General features: G+C 48.9%; 1 protein-coding gene across 1 annotated transcript in view; it reads right to left on the reverse strand.

Moving 5' to 3' along the window:
- Positions 1–17,719, reverse strand: part of GRIK4 (glutamate ionotropic receptor kainate type subunit 4) — a gene marked incomplete at both ends in the record, with an annotated part of 286,472 nt that overhangs the window by 138,646 nt on the left and 130,107 nt on the right. The window contains 3 exons of the mRNA XM_080929959.1: positions 402–580; positions 11,783–11,948; positions 15,775–15,872. Of these exons, the coding sequence (XP_080786085.1) occupies positions 402–580; positions 11,783–11,948; positions 15,775–15,872 (443 nt within the window). The remainder of the gene's footprint in view (positions 1–401; positions 581–11,782; positions 11,949–15,774; positions 15,873–17,719) is intronic.

Here is a 17,719-nt window from a genome sequence, read left to right on the forward strand (position 1 = left end):
TCCCTGGCTTCTGACAGATGATAACCTCTCAGAGTTATCTTCTTCACCTGCATGATGAAGACAACAGCACAGGCAGACCACATCATCCTGGAGAGGTCTGTGTTGCGGAGTGACGGGGAGGCACTTTGCAATCTGCTGAAACACTGTCATGGCTGAGGAGAGTCTGGCACTCAGCACCATATGTGAGCGGTGCTACATAGACACTGTCAGACAAGTGGCCCCCGTGTCTCAGCCCCACAAGGTGCTAAGTGTTTCCGAGTGACAACATCACCCTTCCTTCTCTTTGGAGGAGTGTTGTCAGATCCATCCCAGGGCCAAGAGACAACCATAGCTCAAGTCAGGAAAGACGGGATCAGGGGACCAAACCGCTCTCCTGGCACCCACCCCTGCCAGGCTCCCACCTTCAGGAGGATGGTGTTCGACATGGAAGCGTTGGCATGGATGATGATAGTAGCTGTCTTGTCATCCCGGATCTCCTTGAGGAGTGGAGTGGGGTCCCGTGTGTCATCCAGCATCCGGACCGAGAGTGTGTCCTTGGAGATAAGGAATTGCCGAAGCAGCTTCTCCAGGTTTAAAAGGCCTGGAATGGGAAAGAGGGGGAAGCCCCTGAGCATCTGCAGAGCTGTCTCCACAGACACTCACAAAAAGTGGGCCATATGGTGACTCAGTGCAGCTCAGAGCCAGTGCTGTGTGAGCTTTAAACCCCAAGCAGGATTCTCTGCCTCTCAAGCTTCAGTTATGCTCTCTAACTATAAGGAGCACCTAGAAGCTGCACCAGCTCTTCAGTAGTCCTCTAGTTTTACAGTAGAATCCTGAGGCTCCTTCAGGGATGCAGGCTAAGGTAAGAGAGCCCCAAGTCCTTCTTTGAAGCATGGTGCCAGGTGGCTGGGAGTGGGATTTAGAGAGCAGCGGGCCTAGATTTCTTTCCCCACTTCCAGAACCTTCTCATGTAACCAGTTGTCTAGTCAGCTCCTCTAAGAGGAATGAATCCTAACAGCAGACAGCTCTGGGGGCTGGACAGGCATTAAATGATGCACCATAAAGCTCTCAGGTGCTCAGGAAAACCCAGAAGTGTTCTGCCAAGCTCCATCAAAAAAAAAAAAAAAAAAAAAAAAAAAAAAAAAAAAACAAACAAAAAAAAAAAAAAACAAACCAAAAAAAAAAAACCCCTTTGTTTCCAGTTTGGTAGTGGCAAAGCAGTTCCCTCAAGATCCCAAGGCCCAGAGAAGAGTCCTAGCAAACCCCTTTGAATTCTTTAGAGGCCAGTGGCTGCTCTAAGAAGAGGTATTATCATGATCATAAAAGGCTTTGAACAGCAGCAAGCCTGGGCTCAGACCCAAACAGGGATAGGGGACCCTATGCTGAGGCTTCCCCTCCCCCCCAGCTATTAGATGTCAGGGGTCTTGGTGGGGAGAGACAATCCAGAATAACGTTGTTGAGACTAAAGGGGTTTGGTTCTATCTGTCCCCACCAAGGCAGGCTAAGGAGGGTAGAAGTGTGGTGGGAGAGCCATCTCCCCAGAGCCAGTCGTCTTGAGTCTGGTAGAAAGATACCTTCAGGCATTTGCTCACAGAACAACGACAGGAGAAACGTTTATCAAACCTTATTATGCTCGGGCTAATGTACTAAATTTTTTACATGGCTTATCTTACGTAAGTCTTCATAACAATGCTGTACAGTATTAGAATTCCCAAGTTCCAAGAAGAATAGGAGGCAGGGAGGTAAGGAACAACGCACCTCATGCTGTGGGCGGTAAAGGACGCTGGTTTCTACCAATGTATGTCCCCCATGCCAGCTTCAGCGCTGACGGACCTAGTCAATTCAATTCAGAGGTGCCATCAATACAGCCCATAAAGACTCTCCTGTACCCTCCTGAGTTTAGAGGCAGCTGGCATCACTGACAGGTGGCACTGAGGAACAGCCACCCAGTCCTTCTGTCATGGAAAATTCTGTGACTTATGGAGTCATGGGTGTGAGGGACCCAGATGAGACTAGAATTCCCACTTTGTGACCTTCACCTGACCCATTATCCAGGAGACCACGTTGCCTCCTGGAACAAAGCAGGTACCAATACCTACATAGCTCCCCAGGGACACGGACGTGTGTTTATCAAACGTAAGCAGGGAGAGCCAATACTCAGTGAGTTCATTTGTTTGTTTTGTTTAACAATAACAGTGGTTTGGTTTGGTTTTGCAACAAGGAACCAGATTGAGAGCTTGAGGTCCTGACTGCTGGAGGGGAAAGCTGGGAAGGTGTGGCTCACCTAGTTTTCCTGTGTCTGTGTCCTGCTCCTTATTCCACTACTTCACCCTAAGTTTTGAGAAGGTCTTTCAGGGAGCTGGGAGCAGCCTGGTGAGAGATGTGGGCTGGGATAACTTAATTCCCAAAGAGGAGCTACATGGTGTATGGTGTTTGGAACGAGAATGGCCCACATAGGCTCATACACTTGGTCGCTAGTTGGTGGAATGGCTTTGGAAGGATTGGGAGGTGTGGCTTTACTGAAGGAGGTATGTCACTGGGGGCTTTATGTACACAAACAGCAGGCAGACACAATGGATCCTGCCCTTGGAGTTTCAAGTAAGACAAGTGGAGAGTAAAGTTAAATCCTACTCCCATTTCAGGTAAGGACCTGATTGGATCTGGACCCCTGTGGGAGCAGCCTCTTCTTGTCCTAGCTGCAAGATGGAGAAAGGGCACACTGCAGCATCCTCTGAGACGAGATCAGAAGCTAGCCCCCATCAGACACAGACCTGTCTTCTGCCCCAAAAGGCACTGTTCTCACCAGGATGTCAGGAGGGCCCAGAGATGGCACTCCAGGGTCTCAGTCAGGGCCGAGGCATCAAATGATCACTGAGGCCAGAGGCATTCAAGTGTAGAAGTTGAGTAAATGCCACAGGCCTGGTCTATAACAATGAGAATCTTTGGAGGCTGGCTAGAATGAGGCTAATAGTCTCCCAACTCAAAATGTATGAGATGGGCAAAGCCATTCAGTAGAGTGAGACCGGAAGTCCAGGAGAATACAACAGGACAGTGAAAGCTGACAAAGGCAGCTCAGGGGTCTGTCATCCATTGTCCCTTTCATCCTTGCAGGGACTCTGGGCTCTGGGGGGGGGAATGCGTGGATGGGGGAAGCTCCCCAGGCCTCTGACACACCTGAGACCCTGGTGCAAACAACCTGTGGCCACTGAACCCTCAGCTACCTCTGATGCTCTGCTACCATTTAAACAAAAACAGCACGTTCCTCTGCTTCACCCCATATTCTGTGTGCTAAGAGGGAGGGCTAGAGACAAGGGCAATAAGCACTGCTAAAGGTGTGTACCCGCCCCCCAGCCACTCATCCGAAAACTATCCCTTCCCCTACCTGGAGTGGCCAAAAAAATAAGCACAATATTAAGGTTTAAACACAGCAACAGAGCTCGTGGGACAATGTCCCCAGCCCACTGTGCCTCCATGTCTAGGAGATCAGGGACAAGGTGATCAGATAGAGCTAGTCACGAAGCACCCAGGTGTCAGTCACTCAGACAGGCTTCTGCGAATCTTCTTTGTCTCTGTTTGCACTTGCCTGCCTCTCCTCCTGAAGACACCCCTCCTTTCTCTAGTCTTTGCCCATTCCCCCCACCCAACACTTACAGGAGCAATCACCCAGCACCTAAATCACAGCCCCTGCTGATAAATCACATAGTGCCCTCAATTTTCAATCCCGATAAGACCATTGTCAGCTGGAGCTATCCTAATCTGAAAACACACTGCACACCCTGCTGCTGTGGAACACTGCGCCTTAGCAACACCTCACACTGTACACTCTAGTTTGGGTTTCCCCCTTGTCATCACATGACTTACTATCACTGCCCAGCATCCCTCAAAAAGTGCAAGAGCCAATACCATTATCCAGGGAAGAAATCCAAATTAAAATTTCAAGCATAGTATGAGTGTGTGGGGTGGAGGTGGTGGTAGGAGGGGCTTCAATGTCAGATTTCTCCTGAAATCATTGTCTGCTTTACATGATGAGGCAGAGCCTCTCCCCAAACCAGAGGCTCACCAATTCACTGCTAATGCACAACCAGCCCTGGGGTTCTCCTGTTCCAATCTTCCTAGTGCCAAGATTGTGAAACACACGCCATTGCTCCATATTTGTTGTGGGGGTGCTGGAATACCCAAACTTGGGTCTTCATACTTGTACTCTACACTTTAGCTACTGAGCTATCTCACAAGCCCCTTAAGGTTTTCCACCGAGGGCACATTGCTTGTGCCAATGGTAAAGGTAGGAAAACATAAGTTAGATCAGTGTAAGTTGGGACCATCCAAATGCAATGCTATATACCCGAATGACTCCCCCCAGGACAGCCAGGGAACCCTTTCAGACATCTCTGCACAGCACCAGGAAGGGCCAGTACACCACCACACTTGTTGGACCAGACTGAGTTAGAGACTAGAAGAAGGAACTCTGAGGCCAGGGGACAGCAATGCCTGGGAAGACTCGTCACATTGTCACCAGGTAGGCAGCTTAAAAGAAGGGGTGTGGCCTGAGAAAACATGGGAAAGGCAATTGGAAGACAGACTTGGTCATGGAAGCCTCAGCACTGTGCAGGGTTAGACATCACAGGAGGAGAGGCTTGCTCACACTAGGGAAGCATCTTCATTTTACTGTCTAGAGATACAATGAGCTGCATGTGTGGCAGTTCATATCCCCATCATTGGGGCTGAAGAGGCCCTGGGAAGACCCTCTTATAGGCTTTTTTATAGGGAATCCAACCATAGGTGGGAAGTGGAAAGAGAGAAAAGCCATGTATCTCCAGCTCAGGGAGCCTCTGATTCTGCGAGTCTAAAACAGGAACAAAAACAACCCAAAACCAAAAACCAAACTAAAACAACCAAAAACAAAAACGAAAAAACAAAACCCTCCTAAAACCCCAAGCCTTTTAAAATTAACTTTGTATTTGTGTTGGTATGAGAGGGGGAGGGAGGGAGGGAGGGAGGAAGGGAGAAAGAGATAGATAGATAGATAGATAGATAGATAGATAGATAGATAGATAGATAGATAGATAGATAGAGATATTGAGATAGCATGTTCCCACATATGTGTGCACACATGCTCATGTGGAGGTTAGAGAACACTTTCTGGACCCAGAGCTTTTTCTACCATGAGGATCCTGGGTTCCAGCTCAGGTCAGCATGCTTGGTGGTAACCCGTCTCACAGGTCCCAGAATGCACTGCTTGGGACTGCTGGGCTGGAGTCATTCTCACCTCTTTACTAGAACTAAAGATTTACAGGCACAGCTGGAATCTCAGGGGTTAAACTCTTCTCCCCTTTCAGGCTTCCCCCACCCCATCCCAGTCTTTCTACCTTGTAGGAACCTGGGGGAACCATTAGTCTCCATCAGGATCAAAGTGGATCAACGTGGAGCCCAGTGGGCAGTTGCTCTGGGAGGAAGGGTATAGGCTGGTTTCCAGAACTACAAGGCAGGGCCCTAGGGCCAGAGGGAAGACATTAAGGCTGTGAAAGTGAATTGGTTATAGTCACAGGTCAGGGACAGAGATGCTTGAGTAATGTGTCTGCAGGAGACACAGAGGATCTAATATCCAAATCTAAACACAGGGCCTAGGTATATGGCTCAGGGTTTGTGTGCTTACTACGCAGAATAGAGTTCCAAGTCTAGATCTTTAACACTCTGAAATGCAAGGTGTGGTGGCAAGGGCTTGTGAATCTGTCTCAGTAGAGAGCAAACTCAGACAGACAGGTGGGATTTGGCATCTCTATGGCAAGCCAGTTTAGAGGATTCAAGAAGTTCCAAGTTTAGTGAGGAAAGCAAATCTCAGAGTGTTGGGCGTGTGTGTGTCTGTGTGTGTGTGTGTGTGTGTGTGTGTGTGTGTGTGTGTGTGTGTGTAATGTCTGTCAAGGTTTTTTGCTGCCCAGTGAAGGCCTGAGTTTGATCCCTCTGACTTATATGGTAGAAGGAAAGAACCACCTCCTAACCTCCTATACATTTCTCTCTGTCTGTGTCTGTCTGTCTGCCCCTCACACACACACACGACCGAAGATATCTACACCAGGCTGCTGGTGAGTAGCTCAGTTGGTTGAGCGTTTGCCCAGCATGCAGGAATCCCTGGCTTCAACCTCCATCATCATATAAATGGAGCAAAGGATCTCATAACGACCCCAGCAATCAGTTGCTAGAGACAGAATAAGAAAGTTCAAGGCTACCTTTGGCTACATAGTGAGCTCCAGGCCATACTGTGCTTTCTCGCCACCTCGCTTCCTCTGCCCCTCCACTTGCTGACTCCCTCAGTACAGTATGTGGCTGTGGGAAGTTCTCTCTTCCCAGGGAGGGAAGTATCGTGAAGTCCTGGGGGAATCAGCTAATGCTGATGGACTGACTGACTTTGGGAGGACCTTTGGGAAAACATTATAGGTTGAATGAGTGTGACTTGGTGCTTGGTGCCTTTGACCCTGGCGAGTGCTCATTTTTCTCCCCTTGCCAAGTGTCAAACCCAGGTTGTATGGCTGTCAAACATCCTCTGTGGCACCAACTAACTTTTTTTTTTCTTTTTGCAGGGAAGGGGTTAGTTGGAGACTAGGTCTTTTACTTATGTAACCCAGGATGGCCTCACATTCAACATCCTTCTCCTTCAGCTTCCTGAGTGCCACCCCACCTAGCTGGGGAAACTGAGTCTGACCAAAGGAGGCAAGAAGACAGAATGGCTTCTCACAGCACAGTGAGCAACACATTTCAGATCCAAGTGTGGGAACAATGCCTTTCACATGCTTCTGTCCTGTCCCATCTCACACCCGAGGCTAGCCCCAGAAACAAGGAGGGTAAAGAAAGCTATGGAGCTGAGCTGGAAGGGAAGAAGTGCACAGAGACAGAGGTCTGGGAAGGTGTGGACCAAGTTCAGCTCCGGCACCTGGCCTCCAACTGTGCCCCTCACGTGGGAAGGTCTCTGTGCTCCCCACACGTAGGAAAAGGTTAGTCCTCACTCCTGTCCCTCCTGCATGAATTAGAGGAGTAAGCAAGGACAGGGGAGATGGGAGCCATGTGACCTTGACATTGAATGTCACCTCTCCTTTCTTCCTGCGTATGATAATGTTGATAACAGAATCTGTCATAGATGGCCATTTTCACTCCTCCTGTTAAAATTGTGGGATTTAAATGTTCTGAGTAACATCAAGGACCTAAGAACTTAAGGTTATGATACTGTAAACAATTTCAGCACAGTGCTCAGTACACAGTAAATGTCACTGGGCCATGGAGTCACTGTCCCCTCCCAAGATCAGCCTGTAGGTACATGGTTAAGTCTGTGCCATTATGAGCAAGAGGCTTCTCAACAGCAGCTCATGGGGAAGGCCCACTACTGCCCCAAATACTCTTTGAAAGCATGCTGGGTAGCAAGTCATAATGTCCACCTTGTCAGCCAGTTGCAGGCTTTGACAACAGTAATTGAATGTGCACCATCCTCTGGGTGTGGGGACCTTCCCACCCAATCACCTCTCTGGGCTTTATCATCTCCAGCAACAGGAAAGAATGGCTCAGAAAGACGGAGTGTCTGCTGAGCATCAAACAACTCCTCTGGGTTACAGTGAGGTGTTCTCTCTCTCCTCCCCTGCCCTTTGTGTGTGTGTGAGGGGGTGCAACCCCTCATACACACACACACACACACACACACACACACTCGCAAATGCCTTTAAGTAGAAGCCAGAGGCTGATTTTGGATGCCCCTCAATTACTGTCCTTATTTTGGGGACAGAACCTCTCTGAAACTGGAGCTCAACAATTTGGCTAGACTGGCTGGCCAGGGAGTCTCTTTAGGTGACACTTTCTCCTATGAGTAGGACACGTGTGTTTCCATATTCATCATGGGATCCACAACTCTCCTTGGAAGCCCTCATACAGCCCACTTCCTTTGGATTTTGTGGGGATAACTAGGAGGGCGTAGGCAGGACCACTCATGATATCTCCTTAACCTTTGTAGAAACAAAACTTAAGAGATTTTCTGACTTTTTTTTTTTCTTGTTAAGGAAAAGTTAACGTATTTCACCATGTATCTCTGCTTGGTCCCAAACCTGCTTATTAAAATAAAAACTCCTTCTGGGAAACAGGAGCATACATGGTCGGCTCCCTGTGGAATGAGCCCGTATTATGCGATTCTGAGGTGGAGGAATAGAATTAGATTCCTGTTCCTAATTCCACCCTTAGTGTCTCTTGGCCCAGCATTAATAAGGAAGATGGAAGAAGGTCTCATCCAGAGCTCCCAACCACATTTCCCTGCAGCCCCTTATTTCCTTAGCCTTTGATTAGATTTTTAATCTTCTCTGCCCTTGAACTTCTCCTGCCTGCCCCCACCTTCCTTCCCTTGGCCTGGAGGGTGGGAACAAAGTCAAAGTAATCTAGTGAATTCTCTAAGCACATTATGCTATGGCTGAAGAGGCACTGAGCCTGTGTCCAGACCCTGGAGTATATTCAGCCACCACCCCCCCTCTTTCCCAGGACATTGGGACTTCTGCTCCAAAAGTCTCTATTTCTATCAGGCAGACCCCATACTCAAGTTGCTGCCCCAGGGCTGTGTGTGCTGTTCTGGGGAGAGGGAGGGTGGGACACTGAGTGGTAAGCCCCAGTCTGAGCTAGGCGATCCCAAAGACCAGTGCTGGCTTTGCCATGAAAAACAAAGCAAAACAAACAAACAAACAAATAAAAAAATCACTCAATGCTGTTTTCTCCACTCCAGCTGCCTGAGAAGAGGAGGGAGTTCCAGGACCCTAATGGAAAGGGTACCAAGCTGGGAGACAGCAGTACCCATCAAAGTACTCAGTACAGAGTTGATGTTTCACGTACACCTGAGCCACAGACTTCCCCAGGCCCTTAAGAGGTAGAGGAGAGAGACGGGCTCAGTTTATAAGCAAGAGAGTCCATGGCTTATACACAAGAATGAATTTCCTGAAGGGTGGGTGAGCTCTTGTTAACTAACACTGAGAAAAGACAAGTTTTGCTTCCAGATATTTTGACCAGCCTTCTTCTCTATCTCTGAAAGGCCCCACTCTGTGTAAGAGTGGCCTTGTTGCAATCAAGTCCCAGAATAGGGAGGGAGCTCAATTCTGAGACATCACCCATTGGGACTGGCTACTACGTAGAGAAGGCAGAAATAGAGCACCTCCCAACCACAGTGCATCAACTATTAGCATCCTGTGGACGCCCAGATCTTTGTGAAGCTTGTGGGGAGACTATTTGGAGAGGCACTGGCCTCTCAGAATGTTCATGCCAATTCGAAGTGTGAGTTGCCATGAGAGTTGGGGGCTGGGGGTGGGGAAAGATAAAGGTTTGTCCTCTGTTCATCTCTCTCTCTCTCTCTAACCACAGAACTCTTTGCCTAGACTCATTTACATCAGAGCAATGCTGTCCAGGACCAGGAGAGCTTTCCCAGAACAACACTGCTCTGTCTCAGTGCTTGCTCAGACAGTGGCTACAATGGCTGCAGAACACCTGAAGTGGGGGCAGTGAGACCAAAGGATTTTAACTTATTATATATATATTTTTTATCTTATTGTATTTTTTTATGTTAAAAAAAAAAAAAAAAAAAACCTGACTCTTGCTCTGTGGCCCATGAAGGTTTGCATCTACAGCAATCCTCCTGTCTCAGCCTCCCAAGTGCGAAGGTTACAGAGGAGCACCACCACACCCAGCTCTGAAACGTTCATTTTCCTTAATTCGGATTTTAAAATGAAATGGTGAAAAGCCACGTAAGACGCTTGCATAGGTCAGCTTCGATCCAGAGGAACCCAGCTTGACAAGCGCCAAGGAAATGCTGGAAACGCATCAAACCACTTTTCAGGAAGCCTGGATTTAAGCCTCAACCCTGCCACGTATTAGCTATGGCACTCTAGACCAGGGAAACTCTTCTCTGGAATTCTTTTATCTCTTTTGTACTGAAGGGATCTGAGTTCTGTTCGCTCAGCCCTTGCTGAAGCTCTTCAGTGAGCCCCAGCCTGAGAAGCTTAACACACCCTATTCCCTGTAAGTCACTTTCTTGTGTTAATGGCTTCAGTGCCCATGTTGACTAACAGTGAGAGGAGCTGGTATGTTCTTGCACGTGATCCACATGTGAGCTTTCACAGGGCCTGCTTGCTGGCACCCCTCAGAACCAGCATTCTCTCTCTGGGGCTCTTCAGCTCCTTGTAAGTTTAACTCGGGTCCCCAACCTGGCCTCATTTCAAGTACTCAAACTAGTTGTTACTGAACGGTGAACCAGCATTACAATGACCATTCTTCTGAGGCTATTCCTTGGGGAAGAGATCTCCAGAGTCCCTCGGTGAACTCAGGACCCAAGTCTACACTTTTTAACTTGCCTCCCATGGGTTGGGATTTTCTTCTTCAACCTCCTCCCATCCCCTATCAATATCCATTCTTAATGGAGCCAACCCCTCCTCCAGCCTGCATTTCTCTTCCCTGTTAACCTGAGTCTTTTGGATCTTTCCAGGTTCATCTGAAGCCCCACCTAAGCCTGGAAACCTTTCCTGGCATCCCTGGGCTCAGAGAATCTCCTCCTATGATCTACACTGCTCATCTGATACTTAGCACAGTTTGTCAGGGGAATAACTCACAGGGCAGGCAGTGGCCCCTGTTCTTTGTATCCTTTGGACTGTCTGGAGAAGACCTGTTTGGTTCTGCTACATGAGGTTTGGGACTGTGAGTGAATCACTCTACCTCTGAGTCTCAAACTTCCCCAACTTGGAAATGGGGATTACCATGCCACCCACAACCCTGGTTAGTTGTAATAATTAGGTACAGCGCCCAGGAGAGCAGGTTTTGCTGAGTAAACAGTCAGGAATGCTGGAGGATGAATACAGAAGAGCACGTGTGGAGGCAGAGAGTGGGGGTCTGTTGCAGTGGGTGCTTCTGACCTGTCCTGTGGTTTTGTTTTCAGGTATTGGATTCAGGGATAGAGGGAGGCTTTGCTCAGAGCAACTCGGACAAGTCCAAGACAGGTCCTGGCAGAATAGAGCGTACATGCATAAATGAGCACAGCCCATGACAACCTACAGGGTAAGAGCAACTTGCTTAGCTCACCTGCGCAGGCGACATGCTAGGTTCTAGCAGTGGCCACCAGTCCACAGCAGTGGCCAGCATCTAACTGACAATAAGCAGGTATACAAATGCCACCAAGACTACATGAACACACATGTTTGCTGACTCAAATTAGCTAAATCTCATAAACACTAAATTTACGTCTCCAATTGTGTGAGAGACTCAGAAAATGCATTTCCAAACCTGTGTTTGCAGAAAGAGAAAAGAAGATGCTTTATCAGGAATTGACCTTGGACCTTGTTCCATCAGCAAAACCTGCTCTCCGGGGGAAGATACTCTTCAGCTCATCAAGTACAAATGCATTCAATTTTGTATTCCCACCTCTCTCTCCCTCTCTCTTTGTATCTCCTTAACAATGAGGCTGAAAATGTGGGAATTGAGTTTGCAGATACAAAAAGACTTGGCAGTTAGCCAGTCTCCCTGCAGCCTAGTTCCATGCCAAAGGGTGCTTGTGGGCACTGTTTCTCTTTTAGAAATACAGAGAGGAGAGAGAGAGAAGAGAGAGAGAGAGAGAGAGAGAGAGAGAGAGAGAGAGAGAGAGAGAGAGAGAGAGAGAGAGAGAGAGAGAGAGAGTTGCACCTGTTAATAGTCAGAGTAGACTCTTCCTGGCTTGTTGCAGGTGCCCACAGCCTGCAGGTGCCCACGGCCTAGCAGAAATAAATAAGACCAGCCTGTCTGGACATGGAGCTAGCCCAGGAATACGTACATTCTGCTTTGGCACAGATGAGGCAGGCGGTGGTACAGTTGAAGAAGTTCAGGATCCCAGCCACAGCCACGCTGATGTCGGTGTTGCTGGGGTGAAGGTTCAGGGTAGTGAATCTCTGGAGTTGGAGCCTGACAAACTCCTCTGGGGCCACTTTGAAATGGGGGACCTGGCAAGAAGAGCAGAACAGGACAACAAGGAGAATCCAGATCCAGAATGACGGAGAAAGCAGGATGGGTGACCCAGGCTATGCCTAAGCAGGTCTTCTTTTGCTTAACACCTCTGACACACACCAAGGGAAAAGCAGCATGTGAGACCTGGGCTCCAAGTCCACGGGAGTGTGACATGGCAGCATCCTTGGCAAGACCCAGACCGAGCCGCCCTTTGGCCAGAGACCTCGGCACATACTCTGTAGTGTAAGAGTGTAATCACTCTTGAAGTCCTTACAGTTCATTGTCTGTAGTTAATAAATTGGAGCAGAAATAGCGAGAAGAGACACACAGTTCCCTATAGGTTCGAGAGGAGGCTTTCAGTACAACCCAACATAGCTGTATACAGTAGTTGCCAGAAGGCTTCCTGGCAAATCTCAGGGGCAGGGGGCAGACAGAAATGATCCTGAGAAGCATTCAAAGCCTCTGAATGGAGCCAGATAGACAAACACCTGTCCTGGATTCATCAGAGCAATGTTCGCTTCCCACCACATCTACCAGTGATGTTTCTAGAAGGTGCCATGTTCCTTCTCTTTGCTGGGAAAGAGATATTAAGAGGCACCAAATGGTGGCTTTATTGACAGCTTAGGTTATTTGGTAGGTAATAGGAAAGTTAGATCGTAATAAGCTGCCATCCACCTTGATTTTATTCAGATGCTCTCATCTCTGGCACTAGCTGGGAAAGTAGAAACTGAGCGTGAGTCAGTACTGATGGGAAAGCAAGTGAGATTGAAAGTGGACAGCAGGAGGAATTTCCTGATGATGGGGCACTTAGCTTCTAGAATGGATTAGTCAGATGTGATTACAGAAATTTCCTTTGCCTGGCTTTGCTCAGAGGCTCTGTCTGCTACACGGGTCTGGGGTGGTCTCTCTAGGGTTCTACCATCTTATCCTTTTACGATTTAGAGAGAAGTCTGCCGGAAACCAGAGCTCTCTGGAAATTGAGATGGGAAGAGAGCAAAGATCTAGGAAAATCCAAGGAGAAAATTACTGAATTCAATGAGGTTTAGCCCCTGAACCATGGACAGAATATGACCATATTTTTTTCCCCAGCGGGGACTGCATGGTGTGGAATTGACAAAAGCTTGAAGAGCTCAAGATCAGAGCTGACCCAGTGCATTTCATAGGGGCCTTTCCTCCTGCCTGCATTTTGTGTCCCACACACCAATCTAAAGTAAGTAACGCATACACCTTCAAGGCAGAAGAGGTGACAGATGAGCCAGATGAAGGGCAGGGCTGGGGATGGGCCAGGTGCCCTGGCTCATTCAGATCAGACATTGGAGTCTCTGACCTGACTCTTCCCTGTGTGACTGGCAGCCCACTGAGCTTCTGCTACAGACAAAAGAGCTCTGCCCATTAGCTCCCCCAGGGCAAGGAACCTTTGGAGACATTGATGAATTCACAGCTCCCAACCCTGGATTTGGGGAGGGGTCCTTCAGGGAGGAGAATTATTTGTGTGTTTTTTGGAGTCTACAGACTGTTTTACCTCTAGGTTCTCCTGTGTGAATCAGGAGCAAACCATTTAACCTGGCTAACCTTCATCCAAACAGAGCAGACCTCAGGTGTTTCTGAGAGTCCAAGAAGAGAGAATGCGATTCTGCGTCAAGATCAAACCAGCCTCGAAACCCACACACAGTCAATGCCTGGACACTGTGCCTAAATTCTCTCCCTTCCCCCTTCTCTAATTGTAGCAGTTTCCAGAGGCCCTTTTAGCTGTAAAGGAGAGGGTAGCCTCAAGTGTTCAATCACTAGCAGGGGTTCTCTGGAAGGCTGCAGGAGAGGCAGCCAGCTGCTCTGTCTGGGCAAGGGTAGCTAGGCCTCACCCTGCTGGTTTGTTCTCTCTCTTGGAGAAAAATCAATCCATGATTGATTCATGATTCCAATTCCGTCCCAGGAAGTCACCACAGTGGGGTTGAGGGGAGAACAGGAGGCAGGAAGCAGCTAGCCATGGGGTCTCAGAAATATTAGCAGCATTTAAAGGGCTAGAGCCCATAGTGAGGACTCCGTGGCTTTCCCCCAGAGTCAGGCCTCATAAAATATTAACCAAAGTGCATAATCTGAGTGGCAGGCAAGGTCGCTCTGGAAAGAACCTGACCAGACAGAGGAGGGATAACTGTCTGGCTTCTGTCTGGGCAGTGCCTCCTGGTTGGACGCTGTAAATCAGTGGCTCCCATGGCCCCTGTCCTGAATGGTCACACAGTGTAGAGGATCTCTCAAGCCAATGTGAGGTAGCTCCAGCTCCAAGACAAGGCCTTTCTGGGGTGGAGATTGGGGAAGGGTACCTGGGGCCAGTTATGGGAAGGGAGTGTGGTAGAGAAAGGGAGAGAACAGAATCAGCCAAAGAAATGTGGGCCCCCAAATGCTGACAATGTAGCTGGTGGAGATCAGAGCCAAGGCTGGGGAGACGACCTGCCACACACTTGACTGTTACCTGAAGCACAGCGAGAGAGATTTAAATTAAATGTCAGCCCCTGGCTGAGCCTGTGAAATGCTGTAGCAGAAGAGACTATGGTCTGAGCTTGTCTAAGAAGCATCTTCTGGGGTAACTGAGCATGCGGGGGGGGGGGGTGTTCTGAAGGTCTGTGTGAGAATATAATACAGTCTTGGAACAGGGGTGGTGAGGGCCATAAAACTCTTAAATCTAGAAGTTCTGAGGGGGGAGGTTAGAGAACCAGGGTCTACTCACAAACCCTGATCACAGTGTCAAGGGGTCAGTTCCAGGAGGCCGGGTAGACAGAAGCCTGTCTGTGATTCCCCCAGCTTGCTGTGGGGATGTTAGGCCTTCTCTGAAAGAGTAACTGGCTGTTCTCTAGCATCAGAGGATGCTGGAAAGCCAAGCCTCAGGTCTCCAGCACAGGTGGGAGATGATGCTGCCTCCCCATGTTCTTCCCAGACCCCAAGCTCTATCTGCTTCCCACATACTGTCCAGAGAGGCTGTGGGACAGAGGGAGGCTGGTGCAAGACAGGGATGGGGGTGGGTGGGAGATGTGGGGGTATGGGTGGTGTGGGGTGTTGGAGTGTTGGGTAGGGGGTGTGGGGAGTCTGTGGGGGTTTGGAAATGTGTGGAGTGGAGGTGAGAGGTTGTGAGGGGTGGGGAGAGTATAGGGGCATGGGAGGTGGGAGTGTGGGTTGGAGAGGGGTGGGGGACATGTTGTCCTCTTGCCCACTGTCTTCTGGGTAGGCTCTCTAAAGTGCAAGTTGCTAGGAAACCTGTCTTCCATCATGTTCTTGTCCCATGAACTGGAACCAGAGGAAATGGCCTCCATACCGAGGGCCCAGAGAGACTCTAGTCAGAGGTCATACCTGAAGACCAACATCTCGCTCAGAAGAGCAAATGCAGGAATGAGGAGTGGGGGAAACAAAATAAAACCTCTTTCCCATCCCCTTAGAAAGCAGAGGCTTTTGCATTTTATTCTTGCAATAAAACGGAGCAGTAGCTTCTTCCTCCCAAGGCAATCTTCCCTAGAATCCCTAGGACCAGACCACCAATGCTCTGCGTACACCAACCACAGTGAGGAGCTCAGACCTCTGCCCCCTTAGCCTCTTGCCAAACAACCAGCCCCCATCTCTGCAAGGCAGTCACTGCCTGTCATGGGGCACTAAGACACTGAGCTTTGCTTTGGAAATTCTGCGGCCAAACCTCTGTCTTCTCATCACTTGGGAAAAGGACATGTTCCCTGAGGCAGGGGCCATTTTACCTCACATAACAGCTTGACCTCCTTGGGCGCTTCCTACATTCAAGGATCCGGTTTACAGGCACCATCCCATAAGCAGCCCCACACTCACCTCCTTCTCTCCACAGATGTTGCTGATGATGGAGCTGGAGGCTGGGCTGGACGATGGTCCCAGGACAGCGACCACTCCCTTGGGGAGGATCTGACACACTGTAGCCAGGGCAAAAACAGGATTAGGGAATAAAATGACATTCAGATGATGCAGCTGAGGCTCTGCCCTGACTAAGTCCTTATACCACTACTCAACACTCTCACCTCTGTCCACACCCGATCCAGCTCCTTTCCACCCCCCCCCCCAAACCCAAGTCTCTTCTTCTCTCTGGTCGGCTAGGCTCTCTGACAGTTTTATTAGTGTTTATGAACAATATTAAATGAGGAAATGACCCAGGTTATGACAACATATAGCCGTAGCCAACAGGGGGTATAAATTGTCCGAGCCATCACCAAAGAACAGAGGTAATGGCGAATCCAAGGTGCCCCCCACAGTCCCTGTCTGGTCTGCAGAGTGTTGGGGGGGGGACAGCTGCTGCAAAGGTACAAGGCCTAGGTGGTACTGGAGTGGTGGCCAGCCTTCAATCTCTTAACACCTCAGACGAAAAGACGGTTGAGGAGGAAACAAAGCAGAGAGTCGGGCAACCGAGGTGGCTAGGAGACATCAGCAAAGAGGTAAGAAGCAGGCTGTGGAAGTCAGAGGAGGCAGACGAGAGAAAGAGAAGGAACAGAAAAGAAAAAAGAAAGAAAAAAGCGAAAATAGAAAATAGAAAGATGTGGAGGGGGTATCTTCCGGCAGAGCCCCTCCGCTTGCCTTGTCCTGAAGCTGGTCCTCACCGTGTACAACCTGGGCACCAGCATTGCCTGAGACCCCGTTTCCTTCAGCTGGGAAAGTTCCCAACCTTCCTGAATGCTAGACACTCACCTTTCTCTTTTTTTTAAATTTATTTATTTATCATAGATAAGTACACACTGTAGCTGTCTTCAGACACACCAGAAGAGAGCATCAGATCCCATTACAGATGGTTGTGAGCCACCATATGGTTGCTGGGATTTGAACTCAGGACCTCTGAAAGAGCAGTTGGTGCTCTGAACCACTGAGCCATCTCTTCAGCCCAACACTCACCTTTCACGGGTTACCCAGATAGACACTCTCTTTCCTTAGACCCTTGTTCCCACATCTCCTCTTAAACACTTTGTCCAATTTGGTTGTGGTATAAAGTTCTCTGTTCTTCCCACTGGTGTTTGCATGCATGTGTCTGTCTACCTATGTGTCTGTGTGTGTGTATATGTGTGTCTGTGTGTGTGTGTGCCTGTGTGTATGTGTCCACGTAATGAGGACACAAAAGATCATCCTCTGTTGCTACCCACCTTAATTTCTATGGTAACATCTCTCACTGAATCTGGATCTTACCATCTGGCTAGCCAGGGTAGCTGGAAGTGAGCCCAGAGTGTCCACCTATCTTTACTCCAGCATTGAAGTTGCACATGTGTATCACTATATCCAACATTTACATGGATTCTGGGGATTCAAACTCAGGTCTTCATGCTTGTGTATCAAGCACTAAACCCATTGACCCTTCTCCCTGGAGTCACTCGCTCACTAGACTACAAATCCCTTTGGCCAGGTGACCTTTGATGTCAGGCACAATGTTTTTTTATATAGGTCCCCATGACTGGATGCGGAATGATGGTGCCTCTGGTCAGAAGAGGAAGGGAGAATTAAAGGTTTCAGAATGCTAGAGTCTGAGGAACATCGGATAGGAAGAAACAAGGGAACAGAAAGAGTCTGAGGTCATTCTCGGCACACATCAGTGATACCAGAGCCAACATACCATCCTTGGCTGCATGCAGAGGCTCCACACTGCACAATCTGACATGGCATCCACAACTGAAACCCCAGCTCAACACACATTTCTCTCTTATTCATGACAGAACTCATTTCCCAGGCCTAGAAACTGCAAGTGAGGAAAGCGTGCATGCTGGTTTGTGGAGGAAGCCACCAA

This window comes from Micromys minutus (genome assembly GCF_963924665.1).
Source record: "Micromys minutus genome assembly, chromosome: 16".
In the NCBI taxonomy this organism is placed as follows: domain Eukaryota; kingdom Metazoa; phylum Chordata; class Mammalia; order Rodentia; family Muridae; genus Micromys; species Micromys minutus.